The sequence below is a fragment of the Accipiter gentilis genome, chromosome 12 (genome assembly GCF_929443795.1).
Source record: "Accipiter gentilis chromosome 12, bAccGen1.1, whole genome shotgun sequence".
Lineage (NCBI taxonomy): Eukaryota > Metazoa > Chordata > Aves > Accipitriformes > Accipitridae > Astur > Astur gentilis.
This window is the reverse complement of record NC_064891.1, coordinates 35497241-35520629: the sequence shown is the minus strand read 5'-3', so window position 1 is coordinate 35520629 and position 23389 is coordinate 35497241. Positions and strand designations below refer to the sequence as shown.

General features: G+C 43.5%; 2 protein-coding genes across 3 annotated transcripts in view; both read right to left on the bottom strand.

The window, feature by feature from the left end:
- The window catches only part of LOC126044754 (alcohol dehydrogenase 1), a 40351-nt gene extending 29570 nt beyond the window's left edge, over positions 1–10781 (bottom strand). The window contains exon 1 of the mRNA XM_049814907.1: positions 10693–10781. Coding sequence (XP_049670864.1) covers positions 10693–10695 — 3 coding nt within the window. The 5' untranslated portion in view covers positions 10696–10781. The remainder of the gene's footprint in view (positions 1–10692) is intronic.
- On the bottom strand, positions 5324–19085 carry TRMT10A (tRNA methyltransferase 10A). 2 transcript variants are annotated; one of them, XM_049814918.1, is made up of 8 exons: positions 18999–19085; positions 17378–17679; positions 16184–16346; positions 13602–13673; positions 13082–13156; positions 11985–12134; positions 10693–10798; positions 5324–7118 (listed from the first exon to the last, which is right to left on the bottom strand). In XM_049814918.1, exons 2-8 carry the CDS (start codon positions 17650–17652, stop codon positions 6952–6954), a joined length of 1008 nt encoding a protein of 335 aa, XP_049670875.1. In that variant the 5' UTR covers positions 17653–17679; positions 18999–19085; the 3' UTR covers positions 5324–6951. The 2 variants fall into 2 exon arrangements, with proteins under 2 accessions (XP_049670875.1, XP_049670874.1); XM_049814917.1 differs by lacking the exon at positions 18999–19085 and adding an exon at positions 18763–18932.
- Between the last annotated feature and the right edge of the window lie 4304 nt (positions 19086–23389).

Below are 23389 nucleotides of genomic sequence, written 5' to 3'. Positions count from 1 at the left end.
TTTTGGCACCAGATTCATTGTTTTGTGTGACTCAGCCAGGCTTGCACAAAGAGCTCTTGTGTGCAGACTTGACTCTACAGTCACAGACATACTGGGGTAAGAAGAGGGGCACACACACATTATCTGCAGAGATGCACATCAAGCCCTAGGCACTGGAAGAAAAAGACCCTGGATTTTCAAAATCTGGCCTGCAGACTGACTGCAGATGTCTGCCTCACAGTAAGCTAAAATTTGCTTCCATAGTTCTCATTATTAGTAGACAAGAATCACAAATTGTAGTATCCAATGGGGGGAGGAGGAGGGATGTGGGACACGAATGGGATAGGACGACACCAAACAAACATTAAAACCACCATGCAAAGCTCGAGCTATTGAAATAGAGGCCAACAATGACAGAAACGCATCTGGCCCTTTTTCAGGCCTTGTGAGTGAGCTGTGAAAGGAGAAAAATTGGGGTTTATCTGTTTTAAACATATCTCTGTCAATCTATTCTCACAAAACCAAAGAAAGGTGATAAAACGACCCTACTTCCATTTATTTTCCAGAGCAAGATTATTCAGTGCAGACAGGCTCATTCAAAACATCTGGCTGTTTGACAGGTAAGGAGAAAAATCCTGTTGGCACACCGTTAAGGAAAGAGGAGCTTAGCTCAGTGCGGAGCTCAGTATACTCTTTCCAAGAGCCCCTGCCTTCACTTCAAATCATGTCTACTGTAGTAACAACTACCACCTCCATTCCCACTTCCCACTGCAGAAGAGGGCTATGCTAAGACCTGGGGGACAATCTCAGCTCTGCTTTCCCCTGGTGCTCACTCACTGCTGCACATGCCTAGCCATGCTAGAGCACCAGCTGAAGCAGGCTGGGGGGCTTGAAGTAACCTGTAGCCGCAAATCAATGAATGGAGTATTTGTGAATGGCCAGCAGAAGGCTGGTCACCCAGAACAGTCATTACACAGGTCCACTTGCCAACTCAGATCACAGATGCAGAAACTCATTTCTACAAAATGATTTAATGGGTATCAATTTAGCAGATACGTAATTTCTATACAGCTGTGCAAGAGTATGAGCCTGCAAGCCATGGTAAATGGGAGCAGAGCTTCGAGCACGAGAGGAGCTGGCAGTGCTTTGAAACTTCCCTTGTGTCTTAGGTGTAAACATTACAAAGTCAGCTGGAAACTAAACTGGAAACCAAGTGAACTGGAAACCAAACAGCAGGGTTGACTGACTACACACTGACTGAGCTGTGGTAATGACTTAGTGAATGGGGCAGATACTTGACCAAATGCTTTTGGGCCATACTCAGATTGCCTTAATTCCATGTAAATCTCTGTCCCTTAGTGTTTCTTATCAGCTGTCTCCCAGCATCATGCTGCATTAGCTGAGCCTGAAAAACTTAATTATGCCTCAGAGGCTCACTGCTAAACAGAACCAAAATTAACGCAAACATGTTAACATAGTCTTCCAACAGCATGGTTGCATTTCCTTCATGAAGCTGATAGGTTACCGAGCAAACATGTTAGAGCCAGAAGGGTGACTGATAGTTTGCAAGGACAGTTACAATTGCATCTTCTCAGTCATTTCCCTTCCCAAAGCATCTGTTACTGTATTTGCTAGATGTCTGAAAATAAACCTTCCTCAAGGGCACTTCACCCATCCTAGTTGTGGTGGGTTGACCCCGGCTGGACACCAGTTGCCCACCAAAGCCGCTCTATCACTCCCCCCCACCAGCTGGACAGGGGAGAGAAAATATAACAACAAAAGGCTTGTGGGTTGAGATAAGGACAGGGAGATCACTCAGCAATTACTGTCACAGGCAAAACAGACTCAACTTGGGGAAAATTAATTTAATTTATTACCAGTCAAAATCAGAGCACGATAATGAGAAATAAAACCAAATCTTAAAACACCTTCCCCCCACCCCTCCCTTCTTCCCAGGCACAGTTTCACTCCTGAATTCTCTACCTCCTCCCCCCCAGAAGCACAGGGGGACAGGGAATGGAGGTTGGGGTCAGTTCATCACATGTGGTCTCTGCTGCTCCTTCCTCCTCAGGGGCAGGACTCCTCAACAGCCTCCCCCTGCTCCACTGTGGGGTCCCTCCCATGGGAGACAGTCCCCCACAAACTTCTCCAATAGGAATCCTTCCCATGGGGTGCAGTCCTTCTGGAACAGACTGCTCCAGCATGGGTCCCCCACAGGGTCACAAGTCCTGCCAGAAAACCTGCTCCAGCGCGGGCTTCTTGCTCCATGGGGCCACAGGTCCTGCCAGGAGCCTGCTCCAGCACAGGCTTCCCACGGGGTCACAGCCTCCTTCGGGCATCCACCTGCTCCAGCCTGGGGTCCTCCACAGGCTGCAGGTAGATATACACTCCACTGTGGACCTCGGTGGGCTGCAGGGCGACAACCTGCCTCACCATAGTCTTCACCACGGGCTGCAGGGGAATCTCTGCTCTGGCACCTGGAGCACCTCCTCCCCTCCTTCTTCACTGACCTGGGCGTCTGCAAAGTCATTTCTCTCACATATTCTCACTCCTCTTTCCCGGCTGCAACTGGTGTCGCGCAGGTTGGTTTTTCCTTTCCCCCTCTTAAATCTGTTCTCCCAGAGGTGCTACCGCTGTCACTAATGGGCTCAGCCTCGGCCAGCAGCGGGTCCATCTTGGAGCTGGCTGGCATTGGCCCTGTCAGACATAGAGGAAGCTTCTAGCAGCTTCTCACAGAAGCCACCTCTGTAGCCCATCCCGCTACCAAAACCTTGCCATGCAAACTCAATACACTAGTAGTAAAGGAAGAACAAGTTTACGTTCAATGTGTGAATCTCAAGATCAGAATTAAAGTCCTTTATGGTGGGAAGTGTCTCAGATACGTAGTAACCTGTCAACCCATCCTGAACTTTGCCATTCCCCAATACAAATGTTGCCCAGTCACGTTTTCACCCTAAGCTTAAGCTGTGTATGTGTCCTCCGACACCTTCCTTGATCCTACCTGCCTGCTTTATCAGTGACCTGGATTCTTTAGCAGGAGATACTGAAGCAGATGCTCACAATCATGTCAGGGTGCAGCAAGGATGGAGAAACTCTTCAGGCTACTCTGGCAAGGCAGCTGCATTTCTATGTCCTTTAATAAAATTAGATGCCCTATCTTCTGAACTATCACTTGTCCCTACCCCCAACAGCTGGGAGTCTGCTGTCTTTAGGATCTGTCTGCTGTTACTGAGAAGGTTCGGACAGTACACCAATTTAAATGGTCATGCACCCATGTCAAGTATTTCTAAATGTTTCATGAAGTGCTCAGCTTGCAAACCAATATTCCTCTGCAAGTATTTATTTCTATCCTTCTTCAGAGAGGTTATGCTGTCACTGCAGAACTGGCCTATTCAATAAATATGTAAAATCTTTGCATTGTGCAGTGAACACAGAAATGAGTTATGCACTTTATCATGATAACTAAATATGGGCAAGTCTTCAGAGCTCTCAGAAAAAAAATCAAAGAACTGAGCTCAGGCAGCTGTGCCACTATTTAAAACAATTTCATTAAGCAGTTAAGAAAAAGAATAAAACGCATTAAATTAACATCGACTATTACCAACTCTACTGTGTAACTTATTCACTGTAGGTAAGTAAAGTAACACTTCAGTTCTGACAATGGCGGGAAGCCAGGAGAAACAGTAACAGCATCCTCCAAAGAAAATAAATCACATCACACACCTGGGCTCCACAATTTAATCAGGGTGAACTGTCTTCCCCAACCGACCCTCACCAGTTTTATATTAAACAACAGGAAAAAATATATAACAGATACTCCCTGCATCAACATAAGAAGAGATTAGAAATACTGAAGAGTCAAATACCAGATGCAGAATACCTAGAGGCCCCCCACTAAAATTAAACGAGCTTGAAAGCCACACTCAGACTCCCATGACTTTTCACAAATCCCATGATACAGATTTCTGGTCATTTGACTGTTTTCAAACAGTTGCCCATTGCTACAGAAGTAGGAGGTGCTACTCAGGAAGTCCACGCCCTTCTTCAGAGGCAGCCAGGGACACTCAGGGGTTAAACCCAAAAGGACGCAGCATGTCTAATACATCAGAGTATGTATTTCAGGATCAGAGTGAAATATAGCACAAGACCAAGACCGCTCAGGATGCTCTTCCCAGGGATGTCATCAAATGACCACCCTACCAGTCTCCACTCTCACACTGCAAAGATACAGGAATGAAAGGACTACCACCTTCCTGGTCTGTCATGAGGAGCTGTGGTATCATGGCAGGGACTGGAGGTGTCACAAATAGCACAAGCCCTCTTGCTTTTACAAGCCGCTCTCTCAGACTCTCTCACAAACAGGTTTCAGTTTCTCACACTTGATCTGATGCTAGGGTGATTTTCATGTGCTCCAACCAATTCAACTGTTTTCATCAGTAACTTTACATTGAACTCACTGCAAGAGTGGCCCTCGGGGCTTCCTGAACCGTCCGTCACTTCTCCCTGAATGCTACTGCATAGCTGCAGCCTGAAAGCAGATCACCACCTCAGTATGATTGTGTCTAGTGCTGGTGATTCCACCAATGAACATCCAAGCGTCCAAAGCATTTAGAAAAGTGTTAGCAATCTCATCGGTGCAAGTCCAGGTCCACCAAGAACAGCCTTTTCTAGATGGCTGCAGAACCGTAGGACACTGACAGGCTGAGGACAGCAGCAGTAGTCAGAGGGCTGTGCCTACTGAAACCCCCCTCTGCTCTTGCTTACTGCTCCATCTCACCAATTAACACATCCTGAGGACAGCACCCTGTAGAGACAGCTCATGACAACAGGCATGAAAACTTCATCCGAGTATGACCCGATTAGGTTAGCACAGAGAAAGGTAAACAGCACAGAGAAAAGGTAAACAGCAGCAATGCCAACTACTGGCTAAGGCACCAGTGAGGACGGGAAAACCAGGTGATTGCGACAAGCAATGCATATCACCAGGCAACAGCTAGTCACCAAGCTGCTGTGATGTTGTGGAGTTAGCACTAGGCGCCTTCCAAGAGCAACATAGAGGACCATCTTTTTTCTTCGATTTCTCCATAAACAGGTACGCTTCAGATTTGCAAGTGATTGATCTAAAAACATGTGCATGGGTATGTGTGTTTATCTAATTTCACTGGTAAAGGTGAAGACAGGCTGTGTTTTAAGCCACAAAACAATTCCGTAAGATGCTTTTTAACCCTTTCAGAATGTCTCCAAAGACCCCACTTTGTCTATGCAATCTGCTCTTGCATTCTCAAGCCTGAGTAAATGAGGCACGTGTATGAAATGGTCTTAAGAAAACCTTAAGGAGACTGAAGAGTCTTAGGTTAGGTTTAATAGGTGCTATGTGCATTAACATGCAGAACCTCAGCTGTAAAGACGTTACTCCTTGTAATTTCACTGCTTTACACATTTATATCAGAGAATCAGTGTAATACATGGTGGGTATACTTATGCTGCACTTTTTGTTACAGAAGTAAAAACAGCAATGCTTTTATGAAAAAGTTGATCTAGTTTCTGGAACAAAAGCAACCACATTTTTGTAAAACCTAACAAAAAAAGCCACATTACTTGAGCAACAAACCACATTCCATACTTTTAACAGAAGAAACTTTCCTATGGTTATTTAAAAAGTATAGAGAGAAGTGCACTAAGCGTATAAAGCCATAACCAGCCAACCCTTTACAGACCATAGGGACCTATAGGAATTCCACTTCTAGTCTCCATGTGAAAGCAGTAACAACAGAGGGAGGAATAAAAACAGATACAAGCCAAGTCATACTTGGATCAGCTCTCTGATTCCAGCTCAGCAGAGATGAATAGTAACGAGGATGTGTTCTTACACCCTTCAGCTGACCTATATGAAAGCTGTAATCATTCAGAAACTGCAGCTGCCTGCCTAGCCCCTACAGAAGAAAGGGATGGGGCAGGCAGGCTCACAGGGGTGAAGTGAACCCACATTTCCAAGGTGTCCATTTCAGTACTTTGCAAAAGCACTTAAGTCAGTTAGAAATAAGTTGAATCAGAACATCAAGCCAAGACTGAGACTATAACTTTTTTTTTTAAAGGAAGAATACTGACAAACAATACGTACAGGATCATGTGATAAAACAGGTATACTGAAACTGAATAAATGACATGTACGAAAGAGTTCCTGTCTCCTGGTATTGTTCTGAGGATGTGTGATAAATTTTGCGAAGAAGATCAAGAAGTAATCAAAAGTGATTGTGTCATCTCAACTCAACATGCACCACATGCCAACCAAGGCACATGATTTGCACTCGTGCAGGCATCCATCCCACTGAAGCTGAAGTATAAAGCATTGGCTTAACTCCACACTCGTATTTCACCTACTGACCTCAGCTAACTAAACACAGTATATAAACCAGTGTGGCTCAGCTGATAAAGGCAGTTCAGTTGCTTGTGATTGTCTGTTGAGATTCTCAGGAAAATTAGAATTTTTGTTTGTTCGAGCGTTCACACACACTTTGCAACAGGCACTAGTGGTACAGGTTTTGAGGCCACAGCAACGCTTATCATTGACTGCTTTTAAGAAAACTTAGAGCAGAAATGGAGAATAATGCATACTTTAAAATAGTAACTACTAATGCTCTTGGGTAATACACCCTACTTGGTATGTAAAAAAAAATATTTTAAAAAAAATAAAATTAAATAGCTTCCTTGGGAAACAAAATAAAATTCTGCATTTGCCATTAATTTATTTTTTTTAAAAGCTATTAATATGGAAGTTTCAGGGTATAAAACTGCATTTATCTTTACCCTTCATGTCCAGAAACAACTCTGGGCCAACTATGGAACTACCAAGCATTGAGACAATTCAGTATCACAAGGGCAGCAGATGGTCTTTGGAGTGTAACTACTTCACGTCCCAGTTTTATCCCATGAACTGCATCTCTCATCTTTCCCATCGTCTCATTCTGAAGCCTAGTTGCTGTCTGAGTCATTGTGTTTATCTTCTTTTCCAGACAGAGCATGTTTGGACGAATCATTGGCTTCTCCCAAAGGAACAGCCCCTTTCCGCTGTGGCAAGACACTGAAAAAGGCCTCCTTCCAGTCTCTCTTCTCCAGGTATGCAAGGATGATCTCAAACACTGCAACATCAAGAAAGACCATCAGCTCTTTTACAGGGAGATAAATGAACTGCTGACAGGAACACACCCCCAAATCCATCTTTACAGAGGTTTACAGGCATTCAGTTGTGGCATCTTCAGAGTAAAGTTGATGAAGTACATGCAGAAGCAGACAAGGCAATTCTGCTACTGCTGCAGTCTAAAGCCAAGCACGCTTTGAGTCTCCAGTTGTAAGACAGTTACTACAGCAGTGCTTTTCTGCAGTGGCTCCAGTTTGTATTAATTTCTCTCAGGGATAGAAAGAAATGTCCCCACAGAACTTCAAGTCTCGCCCGTGCCATCTATACAGGCACTAATGCCTTCTCATGTTTGACAGTACTGCTGTGGATGCACTTTCACAATGACTTTGTCACCTCCCTAACACATGGACAGCCCAAAGTCTTCCTAAAACCTGCTATAATTAGCTTTCTCTTTCATTTCCATCTGAGCTTATGGCAAAAAACCTTATTAGCCTCCAATTCTGTGACCCTTTCTTGCTGCTTCTATTACACTCACCCGTCTACTCCCATTTCAGCTCCGAAAACTTTCCCTGATTGACAATAGCTCCAAATTGCATTATATACAAAATTCATCTGCAAATTCCTACTTAGAAAAATCCCAGGCTATCCAAAAAACTTCTCAACACAGATTGTGGCTCAGCAGCATCAGGGAAGGCCCTATGGCTGGTGAGTAAGCCAGACTTAGATAAGAAATCTGGGACAGAGCGGTGGCTCTTCAAGCTTGGGGCTACAGGAATAGTGCTAACACCACTGGAGAATGCTGACTTCAAAGAATGCTCCCAGCACAAGTACTCTCAATGCCAAGCAACAGCATATGAGAAAGGATCAAAGGAGCTGTGGAGGGAAAAAAACCAACCTTACAGAGTTAGGCAGGCATTCAGAAAGGGAGGAGCAGCATGGATCTCATACTCACTGAGAGTCAAGTTACAGAAAAGTGTCACATTTACTAGAGGTTTCCTGGATCCAGGTTTACTGGACAGCCAGCTGCTCTCTGTGACACTGATATTGAAGAGTTGACCATTTTACTAAGGAGGTTATTCACCTGAAATGTACTGTGAAGGTATGAGCACTCAAAACACTATATTAATATCACTGGTAAGTTACTGCAGAAAACATCTGAGGCAAAAATGCTGGCTTAAGAAACAATAAAAGTATCAAGAGCACATTTTTTCTCCCTAGCTTTGGAAATTCCTTTATCTGCATAGTAAAAACAGAACTGATGGAAAGAGAGTGGCTTCCATAGAAGAACAGAGGCTTCTATGATGGGCTGCAATAGCAACAAAAAAATTACACAAGGACAGAAAAAGGCAGTGGGAACAGTTGGTAGACATCACTGCAGACTGGAATGAAGCAGTATGGTCCTGTAACATATATTATATACATATATTACAAAGTATTAGCCTTGGGATACAAACCTGAACAGAAGAAAACAAACTCTCTCAGCCACACTTGCAGTTGTGTTTTGCAATACAGTGTTTTACATAGATCTCAAATCTTTCAAGTTTTGTAATTCCAGATGGACTTAAAAAAAAGTCTCATCTTATGCTGTGTCAGTTTTCTAGCATCAAATATTTCACACATACATGTGTTCCTCATGCCATTTTAACATGGCAATGCAGGCACTGAACTGCCTGTGGAAATATATGGAGACGCAATCCCAAGAGAGAAGGATTATAAATAAATAAGTAAAAAGGAAGCGAATTCCCCTGTTAACGACGCTGTCAACCTCCAACCACAAGAGGGCCCATTTAATTAAAGTGCTTCAAACACTGAGAAGGCAGTTCAGAAAGAGTTTCTTCTTCTACAGGACTTTCCAAATTCACACCTATCAAAAGTAGTTCCACAGGGACCAGGCAGGTCCCACAGTCTCATCTGGTGAGCCCTGTACTGTCCTCTGCTGCAACTTCGGCACCAAGGGGGGGAACTCAAGAGGCCAGAACAACCAAATCAAAAGAGGAAGGGTGAGCAATTACACAGTTACACAAAGCGGCGAGGTGGATGTACTCACAGCAAAATACAAACACCTCAGTGCAAATATCCTTCTCACACAAAATTTATAACACGAGATTTGAGAGGCAGCTTGATTCTGTCCACCTTACTCATGCCTTACTCCCTTGAAAGCTGTCTTTTTGGATTTAGGTTGTAAGCTATTAGGGTTACAATATATACCAGAGCCTTAATTACAACCGCTAAAGGTACCTTTACTTTTGGTGGTGGCAGAGTTGTGTTTATTTTCCTGCCCCAAAACCTTAACCAAAATACTGCTATAGTATAATCTTTACCTTAAAAAAGGAATGTGGGTTAAGAGCCTTTCAGCTGCAATTTGAAAATGTTTTCAAAGGGCAAGGGAAGACAAGCTCACACAAAATGAAATCTGGCCAACTAAACTGCAGTGAAATCAGGTGCCTAAAAGTCTGGCACAAGAAACAAGACCATTAAGCAGATAAATGAAAGCCCCAGTGTAAGTGACCCAGTTTTATAGCCAGTGCTCAGACATGTAGAAGACAGCCTCCAGAAACGTTGACGCTAGAGGTCAGTATAAGATTACTGCAGAAAAACTCCAGTAGAAAGCTACAGCTGTAACTTTTGATAAATAACACATGAAGTCCTCTTCTTGACTATATAAAGCAACACTTAAAGATCAAGTTTTAGAAACATGTAAGATCTACAAATACATGGGGTTTGACAATTTTTAATCCAGTGATATACTATATTCTCCTCCACATTTAAATAATCATTACTGTCATGCAAATACATATCTCCTCAATCAATAGCATTTTAAGAAAATAAAGTTATCATCGAGCAATATGTTACATAATAAAATAAACTTGAAACAAAGCAAGGTGAGATAAATAAAAGAACCTGAAGTGGGGCAAAATAAAGACTTGGACACCATGTCAAAAAAATTCCATAAAGGTCTGAGTAGGCTCCATTTTGCATGTACGTTTGTTTAATGACACTGAAATATAATCTAATAATAAAACTGAAAGTTCAAAAGGAGTGGGATTCAAGACTTGGTTAAGCAATTGTATACTTCAATCAGAATCAGGAAGCCAGGCAAAAATACAGTTACGAAAGCTCAGCAGATAAGAGTACTGCTGATACCAAATGAGGTGAGCCTACAGGTACCTAAGCAGTTACTGCTGAACACAGCTGTCCAAAGAGATGAAAACATCACAAACATTTATCCTCCCCTGGTATAAAATACACAGGATAGTTTCCAACTTTTTACTCACGTATACATAAGTCCGGAAACAAGACCAGGATGGTAAGGATGCCAAAATTACTCATGGGACAAGTCAACAGAATAGGAGGTGCACTTCTAAGTGGCTAAGACACCATCCTTTACATTTAACCATATCTAAAATATTTAAAGGTCAGAGCAATTACTGTATCCTAAAGGCAACTAGATTCAAGAAATAACAACATAATAAGATTTAGGTATCTGCACTACAGTGCACATTTTGAGGGTTCAAATTCTGAATATCGTGGGTATATTCTATAATAACGCCATTATTTTGTGATTTAAAACTTACCATGATTGACAGCTAACACTTTCCGACTATTCATCTTGACAAAGTTTCCAAGTGGAAGCTGTGCATGACCAATTCCCTGCTCTACAGCTTTTTTGTAAGTAATTCCCTGTGGGAAAGACACCAAAACAACTGGACTGAGAATCACCATTTCAGATCAGCCCATACAGATTACTACAAGTATCATTTTCTGGCAAGAGTTTTGCCAGTGCTGCCATGATCTTACTTTAGAAGATATTTACAAAAAGAAACTTACCTGGGTTAGACAGTACCTGCTTCAAGTGCTACCTTTGGAAACTTACTACTTTGAATATATGTCACACTGTGATGTTTGGTCAAAAGGATCGTAATTAAGATTTATTCATACACCTGCAGCTCTAGAAAGTGTCAGCCACAGCCTGTTTTAAAGGCAAGTTTATGCTTAAATACAAAGTTACTCAGATTGCAGTAACTGGTTATTTTTTCAGAGGAAGAGTAAAGGATAAAGAAATTTTGTTTGCTTTTTTAAACCTGGCAAGTCCTGTGCCCAAAATGGGAAAAAAACTCTAAACTTTAAAATTGTGTAAATACTTTATACCTTAATGGCTATATAAAGGATCTGCTTTAGCTCCCTCCTAGCCTTTAACTGTGGACTAACTGCTGAAGTATCATTTGGTAAGGCTTAAGATCCATCCCTTTTTTTAGCATCACACTGAAATATTAAACATGTCACCAGAAATTACACAGGAGTGTCTCTGAAGAAAAGCAGTTAACAGTGCTTTAATTTCCCAGCTGCATTCTCTATGACATTCCAGGTCCACAGAGCACGCTCCCATGTACAGGTATGGAACCAGATCCCTGAGGCATGTGTGTTACTTAGCCAAGTTCTCCTGACGTGCAAATTTATTAAAAAAGGACATCCAAGATTCAAGCACTGTTCTTCGTCTATATTTGGGCATGTGCACATACAAGTGTGCGCACAAACACACAAGTGCATGAACAGAAACCAAACCCTTCTGTCTGAAAATATGGCCCTCAGTAAGCTGAGCAGTGTTATTAATTCCATTCCTATATTTAAAATGAAAAGATAAAATCCTAAAAAGCTCAGCACGTCTGCACTCTGGAACACAAGCCACTGTTAGCACCACAAGTTTTTTTTCCCATTTCTTCAAAATTTTTTTGAAGTCTTTTTTAAAGATATTTTTTTGTTATTTATTTTTGTTAGTTTACATCTGAACAATATGAACAGCATTAATGTAAAATAAGGTGCCAAAAAAAAAAAAAAGGATCTGTAAAGAAACAGACCCACAGTTTACCTTGTGGTGATTGTGATCCACCAGTCCTCCAATCACATAGGCTTTCTTCTCATCAAGCTCACTGAGAATGTCCGGGGAATCTGACGTAAGATATACTAGGTCTTCTTTCTTTATTAGCTCACTATAGTGCTCTGTTCTAATTTGGATATCCTCAAAAAAAGGTATTTGAAAGAAGTTACAGTCAACTGCTGAATTGCTGGGCAAACTTTACAGACCCAAGATGGAACCAGCAAAAATAAATACAATAGCATGCAGTCATTCCATATCCCTTATCCATGTTTAAGTACGTAGCACAGCGCAGACTGATTTCTGCTTAAATCATCCACAGTCCCTACAGGACCGACTTGTAAAAATCATCAGGAAATTTTCTGAAACCCCCAAAAGACTTGACAAATCCTTAAGCTCTTGTGATTCCCTTCAAATGCTACCATATTTCTCCTATGGATCCAAATAATTTTCAAGTTTACCTTTCTAAAAAAAGTGAAACCAGAAGTAAACGCTTAGTTAACATTACTTGCTTGATACGAGAGGTTTATGCTATGCTTTTGCAAAGCAGCTATCACACAAGACATGCTGCAAGTAGAACTGTTTTTATTTTGCAAAGTGCTCTTCATTTGAAGTTGCTGGAATACTGGTTTAATAGGGAGTTGCAAGGAAAACCAACATGAGTTTGACCACAAGACAAGCTACTTCTTTAGAGAACACTTCAGTGTTGAGAGGCAATATAATGGATGAGAATCGCATCATGACTTCAAAGTCTTATTTTTCACCAAGAAAAAGAGAGCACTGTCAAGACAGATGACTCTCAGAACTGCCTAAACCAAGTAGTCTTGCTTAGTCTATCAGAAAATGGAATCTGTTCAATATAAACAGGTGAAAATGGATGTGTATGGAGTTTTTCAAGCAAAAAACCAAACTAATTCAAGACAAGCAGTCTTTGACTTATTCAAAAGCACAAAGAGCCACACTATTTCTAATATGCTATTACTCTGATGAAGCACGTGGAAAAAGCACAGGTCCTTCACAACTAACAACCTAGTTAGCAGCTATAATCAAGACTCCTTTTTCTCTTTTTACAGAAATAGCCTACTATTCACCTTCCAGTTCACCCATCCTTTGTCATTTTCATTCATGTTGCTCTTCAACTGTCCCCCATGGCTGGTCAAGTAAAACTTCAAAAAGAACAAACAAGAGGTACAAAATACTGAAATGTTAATAGGCCAATCTGTTTCCTCTCTGTACAAGACTTTTTCTACCCTTAACTATTAGCTAAAACTCTTAATTACTTTTTCACCAAAAGTGGTACTAAGACCTTACTCATACAGTTAGTGACATATTTAAAAGACAAATACACACTTACAGTCTCTTTTTTTTTTTTTTTTTTTTTTTTTTTTTTTTAAAATCTGTCACAGATAAAACTGAGCATCAACAGTATCTTAGCGGCATGCCAGTATCTGGCACTCTTCATCTGTTTGCACATACTTTTTCATATATACGGGGATTTTTAAAACATGTGGGTTGAAAACTAATCTATTACAATAGAAGTAATTTTCTTATTAAAAATAGGCAGTTTAAGTATTTTTTTTTCTACTACAGTTCTCAGGTTGTTAAACATACCTGCACAGGATGAAATGCTTTGCGGTTTTCTGCATAACATCTCTGAATTTGCTTGTGAAGCTTCTTAACATCCTGTATACAACACAATTTGTTTTTACATAGTCCTTCAGACAGACCACCACAAAATGCTTTATCATGAGCCAGTCAGAAGCTAAAGAGAGAAAAAGGAAGCTTTTAACTGGCAAAAGTGACTACTGAGAGAGTGTGGACATCAAACCCTGAGAGAAAAAACAGCCGTTGTGAAGGGATTATGCTGACAAGGAAACACACACATCTTCCACAAAAGTCTATTTAGACACCTCTACGCATGTGCTTGATTTGCATTATTCTAGGAAATAAACAAAACAAACATAAATCACTGGGATTCAATTATATGTAATAACATGGTCAAAATTAATCTGAGGAACCAAGCAGATTTATCACTGTGACAATACTCAGTCTTTCACCCATGGGAAAATCCTGAGAATATACAGTTTATATTTAAGAAAATTAAACATGCATAATTAACTTGAAGAACCACAGACCAATGCAAATAATTTAGTGGCTGGCTCCAGCATTTTGACCTGACAATTTGGACAACAGTTAACTAGTACTACTTAAAATGCATCAGACTTAATTTTTAGCCAATTATGTTCTTCGTAAGGTACATTATGTAGTTTTACTCTCAGTGCCCCAAAAGCATGGTTTTGTAAATATAACTGATTCCCATTTTAAAATGAAACATCATTATATTGCTTTGATTCATGTAGTGCTTTGAAAATGTTCTGGTATCTCCAAAAGATTTCAAGTAAACTAGACTTTATCACTACAATATTGCAATGCAAGTTTTTACAGGCACTAGAGAAAGCATCTAATTAACCCCATTGCTAAAGGCCACAACCATCTTCACTTACAACACTTCACCCTTCCTAAACACCTGCAGAAGTGCCAGTTTTTATACCAGGCCTAACAGGGGCTCTGCCTGACCAAGGAAGGAAATGTGTTTTATGAAGGACAAAGCTCAGCAGGAAACACCCAGCCAGCATCTCCAAAACTATCAAGGGGGTCCTCTTGTCTCTTCTGGGGCACTGCTGAGGGACTCCTCGGGGAACCAAGTGCCAAAATGCCAACTGGAGCTTCCCCAAAATTTTGTGGCGAGTGGCGCTAGTATCCATTAGTGCTATACGTGCTCTGCATTACACTCAGCAAGTAGCCAGATGGGCTTTGAGAAAGCTTGAATTCAAGCAGTCTTGCAGAGCAGTGAAGACCCTGGCAACAGCAGAAAGGCTCAGAGTAACAGGGAGGGAAGAGGTCTGCCTCAGAAACCAAAGGCTGCACTCTTACCGGCGGCTGCAGATTAACATACTTTCCTAGTAGACTTAAAGCTGTTTTGATCTCAAACACCACACCAAGCACCTTGACCAGTGGTTGGGTATCATATTGATCTTTCTCATATTTACAGTGCTGGTTTTGGCTGGGATAGAGTTAATGTTCTTCATAGTAGCTAGTATGGGGCTATGCTTTGGATTTGTGCTGGAAACAGTGTTGATAATGCCAAGATGTTTTCCTTACTGCTGAGCACTGCTTACACAGAGCCAAGGCCTCTTCTGCTTCTCACCCCACCCCACCAGCGAGGAGGCTGGGGGGACACAAGAAGTTGGGAGGGGACACAGCTGGGACCCAACTGACCCAAGGGATATCCCAGACCATATGACATTGTGCTCAGCATATAAAGCTGGGGAAAGAAGAAGGAAGGGGGGGACATTTGGAGTGATGGTGTTTGTCTTCCCAAGTAACCGTTCCGTGTGATGGAGCCCTGCTTTCCTGGAGATGGCTGAACACCTGCCTGCCAATGGGAAGTGGTGAATGAATTCCTTGTTTTGCTTTGCTTGTGTGTGTGGCTTTCACTTTACTTATTAGTCTGTCTTTATCTCAACCCATGAGTTTTCTCACTTCTACTCTTCGGATTCTCTCCCCCATCCCACTGGGGGGAGTGAGTGAGCGGCTGCGTGGTGCTTAGCTGCCAGCTGTGGTTAAACCACAACATTTACCTACCCTGTGACCATCTCACTCGTTCTTTCATCCATTCTAAAATTTTAGAGACAGGCTGAATAGCGTTCTCCTATCCCAACTACCTCTCATGTGACTGAGAGGAAAAGCTCAGTATCCTCCTAATACTCAAAATTCTTATTTCCACACATACTTACTAACATGGCTGGGAGCCTTAGGTCCACTTGAAAGAGAAAGTAACTTGATGGGCCATTTGCAGCCCCTCTAGCAAAACCATTTTGAGGCAGAACTGTGTGTAGCTTCATGGTGAACATACGGCACAAACTGTTTCTATATTCCTGTTTTTGGAATCAAACCAACTTACTGCATCTCCATGAAGGCAAACAAAAATCTTTGGCAAGCTTATATAAACGTACATTCCAAACCCTAAAAAATTCAGCAACTGACCTAAGCAGGTCTGGGAGTCACCACAATCTGAAACATGCTAACTGTCCTCCACAAGCTGCTCTCCAGTTTTTGTGCTCTGACATTGCATCAGCACTGTCACTGGAGAACCTTTCAATATTTGTATGTGAAGAGTAAGTTTCTTTTACCTTTAGCACCATCAGGTCATCAAAGCTGCAGTCCACAATGAGGCGAAGTGTACTAGGAACAACTTCCCTTCGCATACGCTTTCTGTCATTCACTTCACTACTGGAGTCCGATTTTGACTGACGTTCTAGTTTTCTCTTCTGGCGTTTTTCTTTTCGTTTCTGCCTAAATAGACAAACAAACAAATACATCTTCAAAAAGTGCCGCCAAATCTGCTGAGGCACGTGTTATGCACACAAATGCATACTTCTACAATCAAGGTGGTTGTCCCATGACTGTGGTAGTTTAAACTTATCCTGTTGCTTCCGTTTGTGCTAGGCTGATACCAGCATGAAACACACCCCCCATCTTTGTGAAGTTCTGTATATACCTACAAAGACAGACATCTGACACAAATTCAACGAAGGCAATAGTGGGAGTTTCATGGATTTACGGGTGCTCTGAGTCAGGTCTCATAACAGAAACAACCAAAAAGATTGCCAAAATTGCACTATCGGAATCAGAATGTGGAAGGCAATTTACCTCCTGTTTCAAGTTTTTCAGAAGACTTCTGAAACAATTGTTTCTTCCCTCTGTTCCCCCGATGGGAGCAGGCAGTTGGGAGATCAAATTTCGGAGACAGCAACTTTAACAGCCACTCTCTGGGGGAGGAACACTTTGCATTCAGCAGGACAAGGATAAACCACCATCAGCCCATTTGCAGATAATGTTTCTCTCAACAGAATAAAACAGAAGGTCATCATCTTCCAAAACTATTTTAACAGGTTATAAGTCAACATAACTTACAGCAGAGCATTTCATGTGTCAAAAGAAATTTTTTTTTATTCACTGACTTTGTAAGATTCACCAAGTCTGACAGCACTGGGGAAAGAGAGTGCAGCCCATTCAGAAAGGAACAAAGCCACATGTTACTTCTCCCTTCCGACAAACCAAAAACATGCAAGTTTGAATCCCTCCTGATATCCTCTTCAAGTTGAGGAACACTTCTAGTATGAAGAGAGAATGCTTACCTTTATAGCTTCTTCATATGCAGATGGAGTAGCCTGTGACTACCGCTTTAAACCTGGCATGGGAGAAAACTAGTTCAACTGCCTTGATTTGCTAAAGCAATCCACACACAAATTCTGCTGACACACCATTATTATTAGCACTAAATACTACACATGATCCTACAAAAGCTATTTTGCAAACCATACCTCCGTAGATCTTTCTGTTCTTCCCACTGTTTCTGCTTCAACAGCTTCTTCCTTTGCCTCTTGGACATGGGCTCAAGGTATTCTTCCTTGCCTGAGCCTGCCTCCTGTCTCTCTACTGGACTGTCACTTGACTTCACCTTTCCTTTCACATCAGGAACTTCAGGAGACATGGTATTTTCTGTTGGTACCTCTGGACTTTCTCTTGGCGTTTCTGATGACATTAGCTTTTGGCTGGGTTTCCTGACTTGTTCCTCAACACTTGATAAATATTTCATTGAAAGCAAGCTCTTCCCTCACCAATCCTGTAAGAAACAAAACAATAGTATGAGTGTTATTAACAAGAAGTGCAATTAGAAAAAATATTACTCTACACCTACTGTAAACCTGAATAAAGAAAAAAAATAATAAGTAAGAGATGGCCTTTTCTTGTTTAAAGCTAGGTTAGTGCCTCTGCAAACAGTAACATATAAAATACTAGAGAGATTATAATCTGTATTCAGATCACGTCTAAAAGTCTGCGTGATACATCTGCAGCTATTCAACAGTTTCCAATTAAAAACTTTGTGAAAACACAACTGCATAAAAGCAGGGAATCACACTGGATTAAACATAAAAGAAAAACCATTAGCAGTACTATTATGTGTACACAAACTATTTTCAAACACAGAAACAGAAAAAAATTAAAGTGGTATCTTGTGATATAGCTAAAGCCATTTTGGGGAAAAAAAAAATTTGTGAACGAGCTGTACACCTTCAAAATTAATTTTTATTTCTTCTGAGAACAAAAGACACTGGCCAACCACTGATGCTGGCCACTGTCAGTGGTCAAAACACAGCAAGTAAGGGGACGAACAGACTGAAGCGTTAACTCAGCAAAACGTCCTGCATTCAAATCAATTACAATTATACCCTCTCCTTCTCAATAACAAGTATTATTTTTTAATACTAGTAGCTCCCCTGTGCTCAGCAGCCGTGTAGTTTTCTACAGATAACTACTCCACTGGAGAAGGCTGCACTGACAGAGCCAACATGCAGAAAAAACAACCCCCTGGCTTCTTCAGTAACAGAAGAGCTGGAAAAACACACAAAACGCCGGAAAGCCAGAAGCGTTTCAGCTAACACGCCCCAGTTTCCCTCCCTGGGGGTGTTAAGACGTTAAGGCCCAGGGAGCCGAGATGGTTGTGGGGGCCAAACGGCACGGCCTGGCGCGGCACAGGTGCGCCCGCAGCCGCCACAGCGTGCACGCCCCGCGGATACCGAGCTCTATACGTACATCTGCGTACGTATATATAGACACATACATCTCTATATATACACGTATCTACGTATACGCGCGTTATATATATAGAAACACACGCGTTATTTTTGCTCGCGCGCCGAAGTACCTCATAACTCAACAGGACCGGCCACCTCCGCCCACAAGGGCCCGGGGAAGGGCCGTGACCCGCCACAGGCGGCAGCGACAGCCGGGAGCGGGGAGGGGGAGTCACGCTCCCCAGGCCGCCATTTTCCCCGCCTTCCCTCAGAGGAAATGCCGAGCCCCAACCCCAGCTCCCGCCCCACACCAAGGGGTAACGGACGCGGCGGGGGGGGGGGCGGGGGGGGGGGGGCTGTAACGTACCCGCGAGCCGCCCCACGCGCAGAACCCGGGCGGAGGAGGGGTGGGAAGGGGCGGGTGCTGGGAGGAGGGGGAGGAGCAACGGCCCGGCCCCGCCCCCGCCCCCCCGCGCGCGCGCGCGCGCACGCGCGCCTCCCCTCCCGCCACCGCTTCAGATCCCGGCGAGCAACGGGGCGGCGGTCACGTGGTGCTAACGGACAGCGCCCCGGCGCTGAGGGGAAGCGCCGCGTCGTGACGGGACGCGACACGCAGATAGCGAGTTTCGGCGAGTTTCCCCGAGTTTCTCCTCTCCTGCCCGCAGAGCGTCCGGGACCCGTCCCGGGACCTGTCCCGGGACCCGTCCCCGCCGGTTGCGCAGGCGGGGAGGGAGCTGGTCTCGCCCGTTTGCGCTGATCGCTCTGTTCTCAGTCGGCTCTGGCGTCAGCTGGAACAGCTTCCAGTCGAATAGGAAAGGAACAAACAACAACCGTAACAAAAGCACTTGAGGATCAGTCCTAGTTTGGGACGGTTTCTCGGTTTTGCATCACCCCTTACAACAGCGGCTGACAAGCCGAGGTTGGCTGCCCGTGGTGGCCACCGGCCCACGGCAGGGTGAGTGGACGTGGGTGCCGTGGCCAGGCTTTAGGGGCCTTTAGAGCCTGCCCTTGCAGGCAGGTGAGCGGGTTGCTCTGAAACCAGCCGGAGTATGCGCCGGCAGGCTCGAGGGGTGCGCTGATGCCCTTGCTGGGAATCGTGAGGAAAGCTGTGCTTCCCCCCGCGTGGTGCTGCGGTGGCTCGACGGGATCAAGAGGAGCTAAAAGTTAGAAAGCCTTATTTTTATCTGAATGGTTTTGATGACACTACTGAGTTCACACTGGGGCCAGTGAAGTATTTTTAAGTGGTGACATTCCTCAGAGCAGATTTCTAGCTCCAAAGGTCCCACAGCAATGCTGTCTTCCCTCTGCCCCCTAAAAAGGGGTATGCGCCTTCACGCTTCATATTTTTAAAGGCCACCGCCAATTAGCTTTTTAAACTCTAGTGTCAATACTCAATGAAGGGTGACATTCTTTCGCCTTCAGATGACTTCATGAAAGAATGCTGCCCTGGTACAGGAGTCAGTTCTGGAGACCGGGATTATATTATATGAGAAAAATATATTTTGGGCAGCCTAAATATGTGGATATCTCTTTGCCGCTGGTTAATGAGGCACACAAAGTTAGCAAACGTACGAGTGCATGCTACCATAATACCCTTTTCATCTGCATCAGTGTTTATCTCAAGTTTCATTGGTTCCAGATATACACACTCTTTCAGTTTTAGTGCTGGTTTCAGGTTCACTACAGCTATGTTGAAGTCACAAAACTGTATGGTGTCACTATAGTAAGACACTGACCTTAACTGCTGTTGGTATTTAATATTTGCTGTAATATTTGATTTAATTCGTGATTCCTATTCTCTGCATGACTTTCAAAATAGCTAGATTTGCATTTGGGTTTGCTAGCATCTATTTAAAACCTCACTCATGTTACTATTAATATTTAGCTTTACATGCCAGCACCACACAAGTCCAAATGCACCACTGTCCGTATGAAGAATCCTTCATTTTCTTTTGGTTGTTAAAAGACTGCAGATCAGTTACTGATAGAAGCCCATTTGCTTGCATGCTTTTTTAAAAAAGAAAAAAGGCATCTAACAAATTCACATAATATTCAGATGCCCTTTTTCTTAGAATGAAGAAACTGCTTACACATTTTGATTTATAAATCTGTTTTTCTCATATTGCACTTTCCAAAGCAGCAGTATGGCTAATCCAGACCCCTATGTCCTAAGACACCGGTACAGGGTAATGCAATGTTTTCTGAAGTCCACCAACTGCCAAGTGGTGACAAAGCAAAATGAAGACCTGAGCTGCTGCAAACATTGAGAAAGAGTTGTCTAACTGAATTTCATTACTTTGGTAGAGCCATAACATGACTTTTCAAGATGCTCATTCAAATGGTGAGTTGCCCCCAGCAACAGACCAAACCCCACAGTTTAAAAATGCATATTGAAGCATTTTGTACAAACAGCACTGCAGGTCAAGAGGCAGAGTATGGAGAGAGGAAAAAAGGTACTCGGTGGAGGCTCAGGTGTGGAGATAGACATCACTCTCTGTGGGCCAGGTCTGATTGCAGCACTCTTGAGGCGAGGCTTAGGACGCAAGTGACATGCACAACTCACCTTTAGCCAGTGGCTTGGCTGGGCATCTCCCTCCCCCTGTCCCCCATGGCAGAAACGGGGGGTCTTATTCACCCGAATGGTGGGAGCTGGGGCACACAGGCACCAGCTGAAGGTCAAAGGTGGACTTGGGTACTTTGGTGTACACAGCTGGAAGTTGGAGTTGAAAACTGAGATCTTCACACTGTCACTTGTGAAGAGAAGACAAAAACATTTTGTTGACCTCAGAAGATGTGAGGAAATCTCATTAGTTTTATTAGGTCATATAAAGATATGAGCCTTATAGTTTGGACTCTGGAGAATGTGCAGCAACAGTAATACTTTGACCCCGGTACATATGCCAGCATGGCGTGAAGCGTACATTAGGGGCTGATCCTGCAACCTCTGCGTGTAATGGACTTTGGTGGGCGCAACACTTCTTTCATTGGTGTAATTTGACTTCAGGGCAGTCACTGCTGATTTACTCTGGCCATAACTGAGGTGAGGCTCAGGCCTCCTGTTCTTAAGACATTTGAAGAATATACCAAGTATGTGTTATTGGTGTGTGTATAGGCACGTGGAAACATACATACACTATTTCTCTACATGATGGTTACATCCTTATTGGCACTACTACAGTGGTGTCCAAAGAGATACGCTGATTTACCTCAGCAGGGTATCTGGCCTCTGATATTCTAGTGTCTGAGAGGCCCTTTTTTTAAATAACTTTATTTCAAGGAAGAAATACATTTCCGGTGTCCCAAGAGCTTAAGAAGAGGACAGTTGTTCTTCTCCAGATTTCAGACCAGCATCAACTCCTCCTCCTGAGTGAAGTGTGAATATTGCATTTCCAAAGCAGGATCCATACCTCGGGTCTTTCCCTAGCCAGACTTGGTTTTGCACACAGGGAGTATCCTTATTTTTTTCAAAAAATCACAGAAAGCCTGGCAAGCTCCTTGTTTACCAAATGCAGAAAAAGGATCAGCTGGAGGCCTCTGCCTCAGTCCCTTGAATTCGGAAGCATGTCACAGCCTGTGCTGGAGAAGCAGCATAAATAACCACAAACTTGAGAGAAACAGTAGCAGTCCCCAGGGTTTCCTACCAATCTCCTCCCTCCCACATGCATGCACACACAACACACAAAGAGATCCTGGGGGGGGCTTCCACAAGGTGCAGAGAGTTGGGCGCGAGCAAGGAGCATTGGTGTGGACCTGCTGTTTCCCACTGCTGGGCAATGATTGACATCCACACTGCTCGGCTTGTCTTTTACCGTAAGGCAACAAAGGTGGCATTTATACCACTCAAGGCGAAGGCCGTTCTCACCTTAGGATCCCTTAGGAATACAGAGGAGCTGGTGGCAGAATTGGCTCGTTGGCAGCAGCTAAACACAGCCTGGGGCGGCATTGGTTCAGTTGGGGTGTTTGTAGCCCAGAATCTTGTTAAAGCAACCTCTGGATGTGGAACAAAAGAGCATGGTGATGGCTCACGGGTGTGCCTCCTCTACAAGCAGGACCAGATCCTCCCTCCTCACAGAGACAGGGATGGTTCGTATGACGGGGGAGAGCGTGCACCCTCGCGGGCTGTGACACCCAGGGTGTGCCAAGGAACATGGGGAGTGACCTACTGCCCCAAAATCACCTGAGGGACAAGGAGGTCCTTTAATGAGCCCTGTGGCCATAAGGCTTAGCATGAGATGGCCTGGGATTTACTCTCAGAGGAAACGGGGAAGCATGTGGGTTAGTCAGCTGGGGGCTTATCAGGGGAGGTGGTAAAGCGAGTGTGAAAAAGGGGGGAAATAGAGGTGAAAAGGAGGGCTTGGTTTGCCCTGCTGCCAGACCCAGCCAAGAGGTACTCTTCACCGAGAGGGGATGGAATAGCTGGTTTATCTCATCTTTTCAGCCTCTAACCTACTGCAATGATGTAAGATGGGGGCTGGGGCTGCTGAAAGAAAGAGAATTTATTTGGTATCATACAATATATAGCAGGAACTGACATCGCATCTAAGTCTCTGTAACAAAGTAGCATCACTTTTGGGGATGGCACTGATAAATCCCCTGTACTTCTGCTTGCAGGAAGACTCTTAAAAAGCATCTGCCTCCGGGGTTGCTCACAGAGTTGATACAAGAGAGTGGAGGCAGTGGTCAGGATCTGGCCCCTGGCAGCAACAGACCTGATTGCCCTTTCATTCAGACAGAGGAGGAGTGGCAGGATCTCCTGAT

What these genes read in the sequence shown, in the direction of transcription:
- TRMT10A (XM_049814918.1), bottom strand. Translation starts at nt 17,652, where the DNA reads ATGAAATATTTATCAAGTGTTGAGGAACAAGTCAGGAAACCCAGCCAA. An exon ending in AAGCATTTCATCCTGTGCAG is followed by an intron (nt 13,157 to 13,601) that starts GTATGTTTAACA and finishes TTCTTTTTGAAG; the next exon opens with TTTTACTTGACCAGCCATGG. An exon ending in AGTGTTAGCTGTCAATCATG is followed by an intron (nt 7,119 to 10,692) that starts GTAAGTTTTAAA and finishes TTGATGTTGCAG; the next exon opens with TGTTTGAGATCATCCTTGCA.